The following is a 20,755-nucleotide window of genomic DNA, read 5'->3' on the forward strand; positions in this document are numbered from 1 at the left end:
CATCTGAACCCAAGTCCCAGCAAGGCACCTGACCCCTGCCTCTGGCCACGAGACTGCTCACGTTCCAGACTATTGGCGCTGCCCTTACACCTGATTCACTGCATTCCTGTCTCCTGGCTTCCGTGACAAATTTATTCATGCTCCTAAACCCAGAGGTGACCACACACTTGACCTGAGCCCCTGATCACACATCTTGCATCTTGTCAGGCACGGAGCACACGTACTCTTAGGAATATAGAATGCTAAAGAATCAATACCTTCTGGGTGAAGAAATTTATTCCTATCTCTCCCTGTGTATTTTCTTTGAAGTTCATAGAAATATCAACCCTTCATCTCAACTCCAAATTTTATATGGTTTCATTCAGTAGCAGATATGGTATCTTATTTGTATTACTTCATGAACAATATTTAAGCATGCGTCAGCAAATTTTCTTTGGAGAGATAGTAATTAAGTTTAAGTGAATTATTCACTATCCTTCTGAATTGTCTTAATAACTTACCAAAAAAACGCAAGGCTAGGAATACAGTAACATTCTTGTACCATGAAGCTGTTATTAGAAGAAAGGACGTTGGACTATTGCACTCATCTTCCCCGTGGTGTAGATTTATGTCCCAAACATGCTATAAATGTCAAGATGGTGAAAACTGAGTGTTAGTGTGTCCATATATCGACAGCCAACGCATTTGCTGAGTGGAACAAAATGCACTCATCCGCATTGTATTCCTTTTCTTTAGTAGTTTTGTTGGCATATTGTGAAACTTTGGTGGTAAGATGCACTATGTTCATTTTCAAATTATTTTGATTATACTTTTACCATTTAAAATCAAATATTTCTTTTTCCAGATCAGAAAGGTTCCTTCTGAAAATTGTAAGTGTTGCTTTTCTCTGTTACTTGTTTTAAAAGCCTTTAACACAACGTCTTTCTTAATGATTAATGCATTCATTTCTAATTCTTCATTAATTAGATTATGAAGTGGATGTTAGCAATTTAAAAGAGGATATCCCACAGATAAATGCAGGTAATTTATAAGACTTAGAACAAAGAATGAATTCTCTACTATCTTGAAAGTTAAGTCTCTTAAATTTACTAGTATATCCTTCTAAATTTCTCTGGAGTATTGAAAATTCTCACAGCATCTTTGATCAACATGTAGAATTTCTTATAATATGTTTTTCCGATTACCTTTCTGATAGAATCCCAAAGGTTTTTGATTCAGGGAGACATTGCAGTAGTTGTAAGTATGGTAGACATTATGTTGGTTCATAATAGATTCATTTGTTGTACCATGCTGTCATCTTTCATGGAATATTGATTTCCTTACTTTGTTTCAGCGAGAACGGAATGCTCGTAAAGACCCAACAACGAGATGGACATTCCCAATTCCATACATTCTAACAGATAGTCTTGGTAAAATTTTATTTATAAATTATTGATAATATGGAGGTCTTCACACTCATTATTAATATCCTGATTTAAGCATCTAATATTACATGAATGTTTAATGTGCACATTTGAAATTTCTCAATAGTATTTTGCAGGAGAGTGGTCAATCTTGTCCAAACAGGGAAATTTGAAATGTTTACATTGACAACTTTAGGGACTTATTGAAGATAAGCAATCAGAATTCAAAAGTGAAATATTGCTAAATGGACAGAGCACTTCTTCACTTTTGTGTTGATTAACAAATTTATTCACTGTTGTTGTTCATTGTAAAATAAATCAAAGCAGAATAATTTTTGACCCAGAATGATAGGCAATTTCTAGTGCACATGTTGTAGCCCAGAGGATGATCATTTCGCTTCATTAACTGTCTATACTTTCCTAAAGTTAAATCATGGGACAGCAAAAGATGAATGCATAATGTGCATATCTGAAATTTGTCCATATTATTTTGCAGAAGAGTGGTCAATCTTGGCAGAATTCTGAATGATGTTTGAACAGAAAACAAAGTTGATTCTTCAAAACATTTTAAATAGTTGAAAACATGAAAATAAACGTAAACAATAATAAAAATATCAAATTAAGATATTGTTACTTCTTTCTCTAACAGAAGCACAAACAAAACTCTAATCAATAGTTTGCAAACACGAGGAAATCTGCAGATGCTGGAAATTCAAGCAACGCACACACAAAATGCTGGTGAATGCAGCAGGCCAGGTAGCATCTACAGGAAGAGGCACAGTTGACGTCAGGACTCCTGATGAAGGGTCTCGGCCCGAAACATTGACTGTATCTCTTCCTATAGATGCTGTCTGGCCTGTTGCATTCACCAGCATTTTTTGTGTGTGTTGCTGAAATTAATTGTTTCCTGGAGCATGATTCCTAGGGACTCTGAGCAAGTTTCTACTCAGTGGCTGGGCTCCATGCCGAGCCCATTCACAGAGCACAACAGAAACATGTCAGTGAGCATATGCTCAGGAGTTGAAAGACATAGTGGCACTTAAACTGAGAATTTCCAGAAAAATCCATTCTCATCATCTCATAAGCATGAAGTAGCGGTATTTGGGTATCATTTTAAATCATCTTTTAAGTAGCTTTTGACCATTACAAGTGAAGAGATTTATGGTCAAACTCCTTCATTTGTTATATTTACCTAGCGTTGGTTTATTGTGTAAAAATACTTCAAATGAATTGCTTAAATTCTGATTTTCAGAGTTAAATGCCAAGGGCGTCATCTTGGATGTGTTTGAGCAGTTTCGCTTAAAGTCGTGCATTGATTTTAAACCATACGAAGGAGAGAAATCTTTCCTATCTTTTAAAAAATTAAATGGGTATGTATAAAACTATACAGTTTGATAATTATTTTTTATATATAGACTGCACCAAAGATTCTTAGTTTCGTAAAATAGTACAAACTGTGTGCTGTTTTGACTGTGAAAGAAGAGAGCCAAGTATTATTTATCTCCTTTCAGGTACTCTGCAAGTATTAAACTATATAGCAGGTTCATGCTGTAAATATTGACCAGTGCTTTAGATTTCTCGCATCTGTAGTAGTTTGATTTACCCCTGCTCCAGCTTTTCTTTTAACTTAACTTTCTACGTTTGCATTCTTAATTTTCCCAAATTTATCTTCTGCATATTCATCTCTATCTCTCATTTAAAAAGTCCTCATCTGATCACTCTGAAATTCTCTTCGCAACTATTTAAACCTAAAATCTGTATTTAATTCTCTATGATTAATTGATGGTAGATATGTGAGTTATCTTTCTTCCTATCCCTCTCCATATATTGATGGGCCTTGGTGCATTAAGCATGATGTACAAAGAAGAAATATTGTTGATTTTGTTCAAAAGAGACAACAATATACTTTTAAAAATCTTCTCTAAATGCAGAGACAAAAACTAAATCAATCTTCAGAAAATCTCTGGGAAATTTTAGAAAGAAATTATGTTTTAAGTTGAAAAAAAAGAGAAGAGAGACTGAGAGAGAAATGGGAAAGATCTGAAACACCACCACTACTAATCACATTCAGTCTCTCCTGGCCTGCACCATGTCCCAGCTCTTCCCTTTATTCTCCCTGTCCTGCTCATCTTTTCCATAACGTGAGGTATAGCATGGTTCGTAACTTGTTTTGCCTACACCAGGATCAGGAAGAAGGTCCCTGCACTTCATTTCAAGCTACCTTTGGAGATGGTTGGAGGCTCGTCTTTTTAATATTGTGCAGTGTACATTGACAGTCGAATTAAATATTTGAACTATAGCTGAGTTTGTGGCTCTCTGCAGGTAACGGGAAAGAATCCTTGCATATTCCTGCAGCTTATTTTAATCATGAACTTGGCGTGCATACTACTTATGATTGACATCACAACAACAACACCAAAGATCTGATGCTATTTTAATATCAGCATTACAGTTCAATAATTCCATTTAATATCAGAGATGAAATCTCTGAAATTCTTGAAATTCTTTTTTCTTTGCAGACATCCACAAAGACAGAAGAAAGCCCCAAAGAATGAGTGACAGTTAAAAAGTTAGAACCCCAAAGCCCCCCACCCCGTTCCCCCTCCCACGCACAAGCAGCAGCAAGGCAATTATCCTCCCCCACCCCTACCCATCTCTACAAAAATAAACATCAGCACCCTCCACTCACTGAGTACACAGCTTCTGACAGCTGATCTGTGCTCCTGATGCTTCATTCTTTCCTGTGACATTTCAGTCAGTGGCACTGGCTTAGAATCAGCCCATCCTCAGGGCTGCAAAACCTCACAACCTTGAAAGCGTGCTCGTTTTCTGGGCCGCGTCTGTGAGGTATCGAAAAGCGGCCGGTTGTGAGCTCCTGGGAGCAGTTCCCACCACAGCAAAGAACCGAGGTCTGAGTGTAACTTCAGTTCAGCGTCTTTAATAGAACCCCAGCCACGCTGAAAGGGAAAAGGAGAGACATCAAAGGTAGAAATTAAGCTGTTTTCATAGATGAACACAAAAGAGTCACAATTTAGCACCAACGTGACTCCTCCTCGGCTATGTCATGGAAATATGGAAATATGTCCTGTACGTTGCCAAAACAACCATATTTCAAACATATCTACTGGATTCTAAACAACTATATCTTTTCTTCTTTGTATGTAATTGTCAAAATACTGTCTTCATTGAACAGGTGCTGGTCTTTTATTGGTAATAACCACAAAGGCCAAGATTTGTCCATTGGTACATGGTGTGACACAAAAGCTATTGTTGAGCATGAAATTCTGCATGCACTAGGATTTTTCCACGAGCACTCAAGAACAGACCGTGGTTACTACGTTAATATTTGGTGGAATGAAATTGAGCCTGGTAAGGTTTCAAGTTAACAATCTCATAGGTATATTGGTTTAGTTGAGCATACTGACACAGATCTGAAAGGATCTGGGCTTGACCCTGTCCTGCGATGCTGTCTGTGTAGAGTTTGCATGATTTCTCCATGAACACATGGGCTTCCTCCCACATGGTAAAAACTTGCTGGTAAAGTAATTAGCTCATTCCAATGACTTCTGAGTGTAGGGTGGAGGCAAAAAGAATCAAAGGACAAATGATGAGCATGTGTATGGGGAATACGTATCAGGGAAATAGAGAGGAGATGGGACTATTGGGATAACTATACTGGGAGCCAATGGGCCAAATGACATCCTTCAGTATCAAATTACATCAGTTATTTGTAATTCCTCTCAAATGATACTTTAATACCTCTATGTTGCAAATGAACAATAGGATTGCTTGGTTATTGCTATAAAATCTGTAATTCTAATTAAATAAATTTAACATTTAATCTAATTTTGAAAATAAATTACCCTTAACTGCTGCTGAATGTCAATGTTGTACTTTTATTCAGATAAGAAGATAAATTTTGAAGTGTATGGTGATGACATCATTACTGACCAGAATACTCCATATGATTATGAATCTCTGATGCATTATCCACCATTCTCCTTCAACAAAAACGATAGTGTGCCAACCATCACTGCAAAGATACCAGCGTTTAATGACATTATTGGACAGCGATTAGACTTCAGTGCTCTTGATCTGCTGAGGTTAAATCGAATGTATAAATGCAGTAAGTTCAGTTTTCAATTATCTTTCTTGATGATTATGGTCCTCTTCAGGGATATTGATTAATTTTGATTTTCACATAAACCTTTATCTCAGATGCCACTCTCACACTGTTGGACCAATGTGCATTTGAGTTTCTTAATATCTGTGGCATGATCCGGGGAGAACAGGAAGGTACCGATTGGGTTCATGTGAAGAGCAGTCCTGGAAATGAAGATCATACTATAAATGGAAAATGCAGAGGTGAGTGTGAACCATCAAGTTCTTTCAATTTCCCATGATCACCTAATCCACCATTCCGATCCTTGCGCCTGTTCTGTCATGGGGAAAGATCATGGCTGACCTGGATCTGATCAACATTTACCTGCCTTGTTTGCATAACCTCAAATAAACTTGACTAAAGAAATCTCAGTTGTGACATTTCAGATTGGCCTACTCCTCAAAAGCAGTCTGAGAAAGAGTTTCAGATTTATAATACCTTTAGTGTGATGAAAAACTTCCTGATATTACAGCCAAATATCAGAAAGCTCTCATTTAACAATTTTCCTCTTATTTCTGGACTTCTTGGTGAAAACCTTGATATCTCTTGACCTATCCTATCAAATGTTTTAATTCCCTAAAACTCTTTTCTTTGACTGAGTTTTATTTAAGAACTGCTGTTCCATATTAGTTATCATTTTATACTGAGCATGTAATTACATTCCTAATGATACAATCTGGATCTTATTAAATATGAATTTGATTCCAGGTGAAGCCACAATATTATTAAATGCCCATACACTAAAATAATAGGGTAACATTAATTTGGCTTGCCTGGTATCAAATGACATTTGGTCTTCAGATATGAATGTCAGAGAAAACCAGTATTTTGATTTGTCCAAATATGACTAAAAGGGTTGCGGAAGTGTGAGGAATTGTTTCTTTCTTGCTTTCTCAATCTTTTTTATTAAGTTTCCAAATATTAAACATAATAATGATAATAATACAAAGTGATTAAGATTACATTAATAACAGTTAACGTATACAATCACAGACTCCGAGTAACATATGTAATTTAAGCCGCCCAATCTCTTAATAACTGAACATGAAAAAGATTCAAAAAATTTTATACAAAGAAAAATTTTAAAATCAAAAAACGATTTAGAGATGAAGATTGGTACCGCCTGAAATAGATACAGAAATTTAGGTAAAATAATCATCTTAGTAGCATTAATTCAACTAATCAATGATAGGGACAATGAGGACCGTTTAGTAAGCAGTTGTTTAACATGAAAAATTAAGGGTAAAAAGTTAACTTTAAATCGATCCTTATGCTTCTTAGTAATTTTAACGCCCAAGTAAGTAAGATAATCAGTAACCAGTCTAAATGGTGATTGCCTATAAATTGGAACTTGCACATTTAATGGGAAATGCTCACTCTCATTAAGATTCAATTTATAACCAGAAAAACTACTAAACTGAGGAAAAAAATGATATTACTGCAGGGATGGATTTCTCTGGGTTGGGGATATATAGTAACAGGTCATCTGTATATAGTGATACCATATGCATCCCATTCCCACGATTAATGCCAAATATATTGGGTGAATCACGAAGAGCGATTGCCAAGGGCTCCAAGGCAATATCAAGTAGTAAAGGGTTTAAAGGACAGCCCTGTCTAGTACCTCAACAAAGCCTAAAAAAGGGGGATCTCTGATTATTACTAAGTACAGAAGCCAAAGGTGTATGATATATCAATTTAATCCAAGATATGAAATTTGGGCTAAAATTAAATTTCTCAAGCATATTAAATAAATATTCCCATTCAACTCTATCAAACGCCTTCTCGGCATCAAGCAAAATAACACATTCTAGAGTTTTAGATGAAGAAGTATATACAATGTTCATTAACCTCCTAACATTAATATACAAATAACGTTTTTTAATAAATCCTGTCTGGTCGTCAGAGACAATTTGTGGCAATACATTTTCCAATCTAATTGCTAATATTTTGGAAACGATTTTGGAGTCCACATGATTTTTAAAATTCTACTTTATACCCATCCCGACAGGGTGCTTTACCAGAATTAATGGAAGAAATTGCTTTCTTTACTTCTTCCGTAATGGATGCATTTAGTGTTAAACATTCATTAAATGGTAATTTTGGAATATTCAATTTCCTGAAAAATTCATGCATTATGGTAGAATCATCAGGAAATTCTGATTGGTATAAAGAGGTATAGAATTCCTGAAAAGATTTATTAATTTCGTCACGGTCAACCATTGAAATACCATCCCATTTACGAACTTTAATAATCTGACGTTTAGCCGAAGCAGCTTTCAATTGGTTGGCCAGTAATTTACCTGATTTATCACCATGTATATAAAATTGACTCTTAGTTTTAAGTAATTGATTTTCAGTCGGGGATGTTAATAATAAACTGTGTTGCATCTGAAGTTCAACTGTCTTTTTATAAAGCTCCAGATTAGGAGCAGCAGAATAGTTTATATCAATTTCTTTAATCTTATCAACCAATGTACATATTTCATTATTAATTCATTCTTTAAATCCAGCAGAATATGAAATAATTTGTCCACTGATATATACTTTAAAAGTATTCCATAATATCCTGCTGGAAATTTCTTCCGTGAAGTTAGTTGAAAAGAGAAAGGTAATCTGTTCTTTAATAAAGTTAACGAAGTTTAAGTGCTGAGGCAGAGTAGAACTGAACTGCCATTGTTGAGCGCTGAAAGTTACATCAGTTAATTTGATTGATAGCTTCAAGGCCGCAGGATCAGAGACGGCCATTGAATCGTACACACAGGCAGTAACAGACGAAACTAACAGAGCGTACATAAAAAAGTAATCAATTCTAGAGTAATTATGATACACATGAGAAAAGAATGAGAACTCTTTATCTTTAAAAGCCTCCAAACTTCTAAAATTCTGGAGTCAACTGAAAAGGAATTAATAAAAATAGTGGATTTGTTTGGAAGTACCTGATTGGGCGCAGACCTGTCCATTGAGGGATTCAGGCAACAGTTAAAATCTCTGCCCATTATCAACATATATTCATTTAAATTAGGAAGAGATGCAAATAAATGCTTAAAGAATTCAGGATAGTCGGTATTTGGTGCATAGATATTAACCATAACAACTTTTTGATTATAAAGTAAACCAGTAATTAACAAAAATCTACCATTCAGGTGTGAACTTGTTTCATAGTGAACAAATGAAATTGAGGAACCTATGAAAGTAGTGACTCCTTTCACCTTATCCTGTGAGTTGGAATGAAATTGTTCATCTTTCCAAGACCTAAAAAACCACCGATTATCCTCCTTCCTCACATGAGTTTCCTGGGCAAAGATAATCTGAGCATTCAATCTATGAAAAACTTTAAAAATCTACTTCCGTTTAATCAGATGGTTCAAACCAGTCATATTCCATGAAACAAAGTTAATAATATTATCCATTTTACTTGAACAAGCCATATGGTATGTGAAGGATTAACCTTAATGCATTGGAAACTCATAAATCAGGAAGATGGAAAAAGGTTTAAAGGGGAACCAGAAGTTCCGACAATTCAGACTATATTTATAGTTTCAGATAAGACCAGATGAAAACAACTAAATTAAAAATAGCCCCACTTCCCAGCCACAAAAGCCTGAAAACTGGCCAATAGACAGCCAGAAAGCTATCTAGAAACTCCCCTACTCCCACCTCTCTTGAAGGCCAATCTCCAAAATTGAAAAGAATGCAAAATACCACCCACAGTCAAAACATTGAGAAAAGAATGCCATAAAAAACACCAAATAAATGTTAAAAAGAACAGCTGTTTGCAAAACATTTTGAAAGGTGAGATGTTGGAAAGTGAAACAGAATACAATCTTATTAATATTTCAGGAAAAAAACCCATCAATCACCAAATCAGATTCTCAATTATTTTCAAAAACGAACAATTGAAAAAATAAAATAAAATAATAAAGGGGAAAAAAAGGAACTTTAACATAAAAGCGTGATAAACATTCGTACTTCAAAACAAACTACAGTATTATTAAACCGAGGGCAAAATCCTTCAAACTTTGACAGTCCAGATCTATGAACTGGTTATTAACTTAGAAACCAAATGAGTACAGACATGAAGAAACAGTAAATTTATTAGACTGCTGAGATTGAACATTCATCCTCAAGGAACTGATGAGTTTCGTCCACAGATTTAAACCATTTACGTGATTTATCAGGCAGAACAACCCTTAGGTGAGCTGGAAATAGCAGAGGTGGTTGGAACTTTCTTTGATAGAGCTCTGACATCACCGGTTTCTTGCATTACCTCAGGACTGTAATCTTCAACAAGACGAAACTTGAGGTCTCCGTGTTCAATAACCCCTTTCCGATGGGCAATTCGAATTAAATACTCCTTGCTATGCAGATAATGGAATCGGAGTAAACAGGTCAAGGCTTCAACTCTTTAGGAGGTTTTGCTCTTAAAGCCTGCTGAACATGATCAAGTATAGGAGGAGTAGAAAAAAAAATTGATCAGAGCCAAACACATTCAGAGCCGAACACGTCCATTAAAAATTGAGAAAGGAATTTAGTAAGGTCACCACTCTCAACGTCTTCACGGTGTCGTATTATTCGCAAATTCTGTCTACGACTGCGACTTTCCAGGTCAATAATCTTGACTTTATACTGTTCCAGTGTTTGATTGGTCAAAGTTAATTTCTTTTCCAACAAATCCAATCTACGATATCTCTGTCTACCAGCTACATCAAGTTCGGAAATTATCCGCTGTTGTTTTTCACTCTCCCGCTTAAAGTGCTCCCAGTCTACCTTCAATCTCCTTTAACAATACTCCCAAAGTAGAAAATCTTTTATCGAATTTATCATCCAGGAGCTTCGACACAGCTTCCAAAGTGAGTTGAGACTGTTTAGGCTTTTTAAAATCACCTTCTCTCCTTCCATTTCCATAACCAGCTTCCTTGCCTTCGGCTGATGCCTTTTTCCCTCTGGTATCCATTTCCAGCGATTAAAAATCAAAGTTCAAGCATATAAGAGTGTTATAAACACTTTAATATAGATAGTAAAAGGGTGGTAAAAAGATTGAAAAATGAATGGAGCAAAGCTAAAATGCAACTTACTCCATCTAATGCCCCAAGAAAACTTATGAATTGTTTTGTGATACAAAAAAAACTATAATGGTTCTGAGGTGCTGTGTTTTTAACTATTTTTATCTAAGTATGTCCAATAAGAATTGAAATCAAAGAACAGTGAACTCTACAGCATTGTGACTTAGAATTGTATTTATGATGGATGGCTTTCCTGCTGATAGGAAAAGTTTTTGACCTTGTAATAAATGATGCGAAGCAGAAATAAGACCACAAGACCATAACATATAGGAGCAGAATAAGGCCATTTGACCGAATGAGTCTGCTCCACCATTTCAACTTGGCTGATCCATTTTCCCCCTCAGCCCCAGACTTCTGCCTCCCCCTGCCACATCCCTTCATGTCCTGACCAATTACAAATCTATCAACCTCTGCCTGAAATATATATAAAGACTTGGCTTCCACAGCTGCCTATGGCAATGAATTCCACAGCTTCACCTCTCTCTGGCTCATCTCCATTCTAAATGGATGCTCCTCTATTTTGAGGCTGTGTCCTCTGGTCTTAGACTCGTTCACTACAGGAAATATCCTCTCCACGTCCACTCACCATGGCCTTGCACTATTTGATAGGTTTCAATGTGGTTATGTCTCATTCTTCAAAATTCTAGTGACTACAGGCCCAGAGCCATCACACATTCTTCATCTAACAAGCTGTTCAATCCAGGAGCCTGAATGGAAATTAGGAAGAATATGACCTGTACCTGTTGCCATAGCTTCCAATAAGATTGACACAAAGGTTGGGAGTGTTGTGGATAGCGTGGAGGGCTGCGAGATGTTATAGCGGGACATCGATAGGATGCAAAACTGAGCTGAGAGTGGCAGATGGAGTTCAACCCAGATGAGTGTGAGGTGGCTCATTTTGGTAGGTCAAATATGATGGCAGAATGTAGTGCTAATAGTAAGACTCTTGGCAGCGTGGAGGATCAGAAGGATCTTGTGGTCCAAGTCCATAGGACACTCAAAGCTGCTGCGCAGGTTGACTCTGTGGTTAAGAAGGCATACAGTGTATTGGCCTTCATCAATTGTGGGATTGAGTTTCGGAACCAAGAGGTAATGTTGCAGCTATATAGGACCCTGGTCAGATTCCACTTGGAGTACTGTGCTCAGTTCTGGTCAGCTCACTACAGGAAGGATGTGGAAACTATTGAAGTGGTGCAGAGGAGCTTTACAAGGATTTTCCCTGGATTGGGGAATATGCCTTATGAGAATAGGTTGAGCAAACTTGACATTTTCTCCTTGGAGCAATGGAGGATGAGAGGTGACCTGATAGAGGTGTATAAGAGGATGAGAGGCATTGATTGTGCAGATAGTCAGAGGCTTTTTCCCATGGCTGAAATAGCTAACACAAGAGGGCACAGTGTTAAGGTGTTTGGAACTAGGTACAGAGGACATGTCAGGGGTAAGATTTTTATGCAGAGAGTGGTGAGTGCGTGGAATGGGCTGCCAGTGACGGTGATGGAGGCGGATACAATAGGGTATTTTAAGGGACTCCTGGATAGGTACATGGAGCTTAGAAAGGTGGAGGGCGATTGGTAATCCTAGGTAATTTCTAAAGTAAGGACATGTTTGACACAGCATTGTGGACTGAAGGGCCTGTATTGTGCTGTAGGTTTTCTATGTTTCTATGTTAATAAGGAAACTTGGCAAATGTGAAAAGCTACACAAGTAACTTCTGACAGGCGATAGCATGAATGATCTATTGAAAAAAATGAAAGGAATATACAGGATGATGCCAAAGGGAATTGATTGCATTGTTGGCAGAAGGAAGAAACAAAATCTTATGATCAATGACATAACAATGGACAAACTAGGACTGGAACAAAATATAATTGCACATCAGAAGCTTATTTTAGGAATGCTGTATAATCAGCAGCCCCTAAACTGCTGAGCAATCGCCTACAGACATCTACTACATTTTTACACTCAGTTATGTAAATATCAACTTAAACAATGATCCTGTTTTGTTTTATTCAATTAGAAATAAATGATTATCATATCTTCAATTGCTTCTTTAATTTCAGATTGAGTTTGATTTGAAGCATGCTTCATCCTGACGTCTATCATTTGATATAGATGTGTAAAACTAAAATTATTCTTTCTCTTCTCACCAATAATTTCTGCATCTTAATTTGTTCCATAGTTGTAAAACAATGAATGAATCTGAGGCTTTTTTTTACTACGTACAAAAATAGTTCCACTTTCTCCAGTTTCTAACAAATTATTCACAATTTAGATGCTGGATACTTCATGTACTTTGATACTAAGAATAACAAGACTGGTGAAAGTGCTGTTCTGGAGTCCAGGATCCTGTACCCCAGAAGGGATGAGCAGTGTCTTCAGTTTTTCTACAAAATGACAGGCAGTCCAATGGATAAGCTCGTTATATGGATGAAAATGGATGATGGAACTGGAACTGCTCAAAAACTAGTTAAACGTCATACATTACAAGGTATGATCTTTTTAGACTGATAACCTATTACTTCATTTGTCTATGTTTGTCCATTTCTCTCTAAATCTGCAAGATGGCACAGGTGAATCATGGCAACATTCTGTGGGCTACATACGACCTGTTGGTGCAGTCTTTCATTGATTCTGTTATGCTTATCAGATTTATTTAGTATGCCTGCAAGAAAATGTATCTCAGGATTGTATATAGTGACAAATAACTTCTTTGATAGTAAACAAGGAAGAAGCTGCAGATGCTGGAAATCCGAGCAACACACACAAAATGCTAGAAAATCTCAGCAGGCCAGGTAGCATCTATGGAAAAAAGTACAGTCAATGTTTTGGGCCAAGACCCTTCATCAGGACTGGAGAAAAGAAGATGAGGATTAGATTGCAGAAGTAAAGATAGGAGTAATTTACTCCTCATCTATTTTTCTCAGTCCTGCTGAAGGGTCTTGGCCTGAAATGTCGACTGTACTTTTGTCCATTGATGCTGCCTGGCCTGTTGAGTTCCTCCAGCATTTTGAGTGTGTTACTTTGATAATCAATTTACTTTGAACTCAAATCTCTCCTATGCATAATATTTGTCCAAAAGTCTAATATCGATATCAAAGAATCTACTAATCTCTGTCTTGAATATGCTTAAGGATTGAGCCAAATATTCAGTACACCCAGGTGAAGAATTTCCTTCTCACTTCTATCCAGTCTGGCCAGCATTTATTTTAAAATTATGACCTTTGGTCTAGATATCCCAACCAGGGGAAATATCTATCCCACATCTACCCAGTCAAGTACCCTACTTCTTAATGGCGACCTTCTCAATTCTTGGTCCAGTCTCCTTAATCTCTCATCAAATGCCAAGCTAGCACTCACTTTCCCCACAGACCTGTTCACAATATTTTAAATGTAGTTTCATCAATGATGTATATAATCAGAGCTAATGCTCTCTACTCCTCTCTTTTACTCTAGTCTGCCTACAGTAAAACCCAATGCACTGTTTGCCTTCCTAGTTGCTTGCTGTACCTGTATGCTAATTTTCAATGTTTCATGCATTAGGATGCCCAGATCCCGCCCCCTTAACATCAGCAACTTTCAATCCCTTACCATTTTAAAAAAACACTCTACCTTTCTGTTTTCCCTACCAAACCATTTGATCTCATACATTTACACAATATGTTCCATCTGACATGTGTGATCCAATCTGTCAACTTTTCTGTATCCCTTTACAGCTTCATTACATCGTCCTGACAGCTCATATTGCTCGTGAGCTTTGTATCATCACCAAACTGGAAATATTACACTTATTACACAAAATGCTGGATGAACTCAGCAGGCAAGGCAGCATCTATGGAAAAGTGTAAGCATTGCCGTTTCAGGCCGAGACCATTCCTCAGGACTCATCAAGTCCTGAAGAAGCATTTTGGGGTATTAAGGGGTTCATATGTTTAGTGGTGGTTCCACACTATAGGTGGAAGTGATAGTGTTAATTGCGGAGTTGATGATTATGGAAAGTGAAGACAATGATTAAATGGGGAAACGAGATTCTCTAGATGCCGGAAATGTTAAGCAACTCAAACAGAATGGAGGGAAATGCGCAGACAAGTTTTCAGGTTGAGACCCTTCACAAGGTTTGATCTTGAGTCCTGATGAAGAGTCTTAGCCCAAAATGTTGACCTTTCATTCCTCTTCAGGCAGATTGCCGCTCTTGCTGAGTTCATTGAGAATTTTGTGTGTTTTCCACGAAGAGTGGGTTCAGGAGAGTATCAAGTGGAGAAGTGCAGTGAATGGGGTGGATGCAGCTGAAGATCTGCTCATTAAGGATAATCACTGATGAAGGAAATCAGAAGCAAAGGTGTGGGAAGTAACATTATTGAAGTAGATATAACAAAGATAGAGGAAACCGGAAACTAGCATTGTCCTTTCAGGCAAACAACAGGAATTCTGCAGATGCTGGAAATTCAAGCAACATACATCAAAGTTGCTGGTGAACGCAGCAGGCCAGGCAGCATCTATAGGAAGGGGCGCAGTAGACGTTTCAGGCCGAGACCCTTCGTCAGGACTCCTTCAGTTAGTCCTGACGAAGGGTCTCGGCCTGAAACGTCTACTGCGCCTCTTCCTATAGATGCTGCCTGGCCTGCTGCGTTCACCAGCAACTTTGATGTATGTTGCTTGTCCTTTCAGGAACTGGCAAGAGAGGGAGTGTGGCCAAGAAAGTTATGGGTTTGTTGGTTTTTCATAAATGTTGAATACCTATCTATTCCTGAAATAGAGAAGGGGAAACTAATGTAGGGAAAGGAAGAACCTGATTTGAACAGTGTGTAAATTAGGACAGAGTAGAAATTGCCAGTGAAACTGATGTAAATTTCCATTTCAGGGTGTGAGCAGGAAATATCAGTGATAGTGATCAGTGTGAGGAACTTGAGTATCATTGGCTAAGAGAACTTTCTGAGAAATTAGCATCCATAACAATTCCTTATTCCATAGCGACACCTTTGATCTGGAGGGTTGGTGAGCTTTAAAATCTAATAACAGAAACTATCCAAGTAACCTAGAAACCAAATTTTTCACTACTTTCAATAAATAATTGCAATATAATAATACTCTGAGCATATGTTGATGTGCTGGTTAGAAAGAATACTTTTATGTTTAGTTATTCCAGTCATGAAACTACTCATTTTCAGATTGGTTCATTTTGTTTCACTTCACTTCATCTGAACGTGCTTTACTCCCGTTACTCCTGGAGATTTCATCAACCACATTAAGTTCTATGCCTTGTATGATAAATCATTCTGACTGTTAAAACTTTGACAAATATTTCATGTTTTTATCATTTATTTCTTTCTCTATAGCGGATGGCAGCCATTCATGGAACATTGCCCATGTGACCTTCAATGCGACAGCCAAGTTTCAATATGTTTTTGAAGGAATAATTGGTAACTCCAGTGATTCTTCAGGTGGTATTTTCCTGGATGATGTCACACTTACCGAGACCAAATGTCCTTATAGTGTCTGGCATGTAAGGAACTTCACCAAAAAGCTTCGAAACAATTATAGGAGGGCCATAACCAGTCCATGTTTCGAGAGCCCCGAAGGATATCGATATGGTTTAACTTTAAGACCTCATTCTTATTATGAAAATTATACAGGGATCTTTTTCCACCTGTGCAGTGGTGAAAATGATGATATGCTTGAATGGCCAGTTGGGAACAGACAAGTTACCATTACAGTACTGGACCAGCATCCTGATGTGAAACTCAGAATGTCGTCTGCTCGAAGCTTCACTACAGATGGAAGTGTTCTTCTACCCGGTGAGAAAATAAATGCAATATCTCTGTTACAATTTTAGCATCTGTTTGAAATGGATTCTATAAGAAAGAGCTTGAACTTTGGTCAAACTGTTTCTCCTTGTTTTCAGTTAGTATAAAACAGGGGTCCCCAACAGTTTTTGCACTGCAGACCAGTTTAATATTGACAATATTCTTGCGGACCGGCGACCGGAGGTGGGGGGTAGGGTTGCCAACGGAGAAGAGTAGCAGTCAAATGTGTTGTTTACCCCGAGAAAGACTACAATGACAATGAAGCCTTGCGCGGGCACCAGTGCACATGCGTGAACGTGCCGATTTTTTTCACAAATCGTTTTTGGTGATTCTGATGGGGTGGGGGTGGAGTGTTAATCACGACCGCAATATAGGTGATAAGTGGCTAATACACTCAATTTCATTTCTAAAAGGGTTTATCTAATGAATTTAATATTAAACACACAGCACATATTTTCCTCGCATGAATACAGTGATAAGTCAATTATCAGGGGAGCTTGAATTAAGTGTTGAACGAACTTACAAACTTCCAGTAGAAGTGGTAGAGGCAGGTTCGATATTATCATTTGAAGAAAGATTGGACAGCTATATGGGCAGGAAAGGAATGGAGGGTTATGGGCTGAGTGCAGGTCGATGGGACTAGGTGAGAGTAGCGTTTGGCACAAACTAAAAGGGTCTAGGTGGCCAGTTTCCATGCTGTAATTGTTATATGGTTATATAAGTCACTTATAAGTCAATAGTATCATAACATTTTAAGTAATGTTTGGATATTAAACACACAGCACATATTTTCCCCGTATGAACATATAAAATCATTGCAACACACCAATACTGCTGAATCAGTGGGAGCCCTGGGCTTGTTTCCCTGCAACATCGAGGGGTGATGGGAGACAGCGATACCCGAAGGGGGTTCCTTATGTCCAGTCTATTCCGCAGTTTAGTTTTTGTTGCATTCATTGCAGAGATATGTTGGAAATGGAAGCAACGTTTTCAGTGCTTTCGTGTCTATCTCAGGATATTTAGCCTTGACTTTGATCCAGAATGCCAGCAGAGGTGTAATGTCAAACATACTTTTCAGTCTGCCGTCATTTGCAAGCTCGAGGAGCTAATTTCCTTCCCGCACTGACATGGATGACGCGAGGGTAATGACCTCGCGTGCGTTCATGCTCAACAGTGGCCGTGACAGGGAATGAGGAAAGATGCAGCTGACTCATGTCACCAAATCATGTCGTTTCCTCGCGGCCCGGTCGCACATGCTTTGCAGCCCGTCACCTGTCCGCAGCCCGGTGGTTGGGGACAGCTGGTATAAAACATACACATAATGGACACAGGTGAATAAATATGAGTGAAAATAATCAGACACCGGGAAATATGAAACAAAAATATTTTTGTACTTGTTTCACAGAGAATCTGAATTTTCCTTCATTCTCTAGTTTTAAATCTCTCAGTGCCAGACACACACCATGTTCATAGTTTCTGTGGGTCGTATCTCCATCTTCCTTAACCTAGTTCCCAAACTATTAACCACTTAGTGGTGTCTCCTTGTTATTTGTTTACAAACTCTGCGAGGGCGGCATCTTTTGGCCATTTGTACTTACACACTGAATCACACACTTTGCTATGGGACTGAAGTCACCTAGAATGTAGGCCAGGTTAAGAATTGGTTTCACTTTCCCAGATGGGCCTTAATGAAGTAGGTGAGTATTTATTAACAATCAAATAACTTCACAATCACTAGTAATGTTTGTTTTCAGTACTGTTCTCCTCCTGAAACCTGGGAATTTACCTTCAGATTTAGATTATGAAGACACGCAGTCCTCTTTTATTGTCATTTAGTAATGCATGCATTAAGAAATGATACAATATTTCCTCTGGAGTGATATCACAAAACACAGGACAGACCAAGACTGAAAAACTAACAAAACCACATAATTATAACATATAGTTACAACAATGCAACAATACCATACCTTAATGAAGAACAGTCCACGAGCACAGTAAAAAGTTCAAAGTCTCTCAAATGTCCCACATCTCATGCAGATGGGAGAAGGAAGAAAAACTCTCCCTGCCATGCCCAACCACAGTCCGACTCTGAGTCGTCCGAAAACTTTGAGCCTCCGATCAGCCTCCAACACTGAGAACCGAGTATCATCTCTATCCGAACGATTCGACCTCAATCTCGGTTGGCAACAGCAGGCAAAGCCGGGGATTTTGAGGCCGTCCCTCCGGAAGATTCTCGATCGCGCAGTAACAACAGAAGTGAACATGCTTTTCAGAAATTTCTCCATATGTTCCTCTGTGCTTTCACGTCTGTCTCCATCAAATCAGAATTGACCACGGCCCCTATTTAATGGATAAGGTATCACTTTCACTAGAGGGCTGCGCACACGCGACACACTGCTATCTCTTCTAAAAATTATTTACAGTTTGACCTTCATCCTTTCCTTTTTTCAATGAATCTCAACTTGGTATATGGTGACATACAGCTCAGGTACATTGGTAATAAATTTACTTTGAACTTTCACTTTTCCTTCTGTCTCTAAAGCCACAGACTAAACTTTGCCACGTGCCTTCATTATTTCACTATATAGTGAAGTCTTGTGCAGCCTTCCTAATTAGGGGTGGCTGGGAGTTACAGAGGTCCATTGCACAGGTGCCTGGATAAGGTGCAGATTTCGGGGCAGCATCATCAGAGAAACAAAGTTGAGTTTGAAGAGATATTGTTAAAGTTCATACAGTTGGTGTGGCACATTTAGTAAATTGGGGCAAGTGAAAAAGGATGGGGGTTAGAGGGACCTGATGATCAAAATATCGTGGCAGAGAGTGGAGATCCAGACATGCATAGAAATACTGATTGGTGGGGTCGAGGTTATTAGGGTATTTAGGAAAATTGTTCTTGGTGATCAAGAAGTGCGACAATAGCTGGGTCTGGATAGAAGTCCAAGGAATAGAACTGCAGGTGGTACATCACTGAAAATTCAGTACGTCTTGGTTTTAATCAGTCACCCAAAATATGTTTCTTCATCCTGCTCCTGATCTCCATGAGGAGACAGCAGTGGAGTGCAATGTTGCTGATTCACTGCTGGATTTGACATTGCTTTGATTTCGTTGGAGATCCCAGGGGAAAGGAGTGGAAGGGCATTGAAAGATAAATTCCTTTAGTTTTAATATTTCCTTATAATATTACAAACAACTTAAATATTTTAAATGTATCTAACCATTTAATTTTTTTTTATAATTTAGCACTTACAATGAAAATATAATTTTTTGCAATTGAGATCACACTAGTCGGCTCAGGGATATGGAGAACTATTGTGACTGGATCCCATATCTGGACTATGTGAACATGGATGTCATAAAAGATAAAATACCAAATTGAATTAAAATATTCTTTTTCTAAGAATGTGCTGATTAATTTCACCTACTATTTCTCTGTAATAGTTTATGGACAGAAGACTGAAATATACTGCTATGAATGCAATAATGTTCTTGAATCTGTAGATCACAAACAACCATTATTGAAGAACCTAATAGTTCAGTATATTTTTCATTCCAAAGTTTAGATAAGACTTTTTAATAATGAAAAACCCAGGTGAAATGCATTGAAGGGTTTGTTTCTGGCACAAATCGACTCTAAACTCAGAAATGACCGGGATTCCCTTCAGTTTGCCTATTGCCACAACAGGTCAACAACAGATGCTATTTCATTAGGTCATCACTTAGAGCAAGATCATCTGGACAACAGTCATGCACATGATAATATGCTGTCGTTTGACTACAGTTTGGTGTTCAACACCTTCATCCTCCCCAAACTGATCAGCAAGCTCCTAGATCTGGGCTTCTGTACATTCTTTTGCAACTGGATCCTTGACTTCCTCATCAGCAGATCCCAATCAGTATGCTAACAGTATCTCCTCTTTGTTGATCATAAGACCATAAGACCATAAGACAAAAGAGTAGAAGTCGGCCATTCAGCCCATCGAGTCTGCTCCGCCATTTTATCATGAGCTGATCCATTTTCTCCTATTTAGTCCCACTCCCCTTGCCTTCTCACCATAACCTTTGATACCCTGGCTACTCAGATACCTATCAATCTCTGTCTTAAATACACCCAATGACTTGGCCTCCACTGCTGCCCGTGGCAACAAATTCCATAGATTCACCACCCTCTGACTAAAAAAATTTCTTTGCATTTCTGTTTTGAAAGGGCGCCCTTCAATCCTTAAGTCATGCCCTCTCGTACTAGACTCCCCCATCATGGGAAACAACTTTGCCACATCCACTCTGTCCATGCCTTTTAACATTCGAAATGTTTCTATGAGG

General features: G+C 38.1%; 1 protein-coding gene across 1 annotated transcript in view; it reads left to right on the forward strand.

Annotated features, from left to right (window-relative positions):
- The first annotated feature begins 675 nt into the window (after window positions 1-675).
- Window positions 676-20,755, forward strand: part of LOC134357213 (meprin A subunit alpha-like) — a 28,294-nt gene continuing 8,214 nt past the window's right edge. The window contains exons 1-11 of the mRNA XM_063068500.1: window positions 676-767; window positions 845-869; window positions 967-1,020; window positions 1,196-1,236; window positions 1,334-1,409; window positions 2,656-2,773; window positions 4,597-4,772; window positions 5,308-5,529; window positions 5,622-5,768; window positions 12,904-13,119; window positions 15,965-16,423. Coding sequence (XP_062924570.1) covers window positions 702-767; window positions 845-869; window positions 967-1,020; window positions 1,196-1,236; window positions 1,334-1,409; window positions 2,656-2,773; window positions 4,597-4,772; window positions 5,308-5,529; window positions 5,622-5,768; window positions 12,904-13,119; window positions 15,965-16,423 — 1,600 coding nt within the window. The 5' untranslated portion in view covers window positions 676-701. The remainder of the gene's footprint in view (window positions 768-844; window positions 870-966; window positions 1,021-1,195; window positions 1,237-1,333; window positions 1,410-2,655; window positions 2,774-4,596; window positions 4,773-5,307; window positions 5,530-5,621; window positions 5,769-12,903; window positions 13,120-15,964; window positions 16,424-20,755) is intronic.

This window comes from Mobula hypostoma, chromosome 2 (assembly GCF_963921235.1).
Source record: "Mobula hypostoma chromosome 2, sMobHyp1.1, whole genome shotgun sequence".
NCBI classification, from domain to species: domain Eukaryota; kingdom Metazoa; phylum Chordata; class Chondrichthyes; order Myliobatiformes; family Myliobatidae; genus Mobula; species Mobula hypostoma.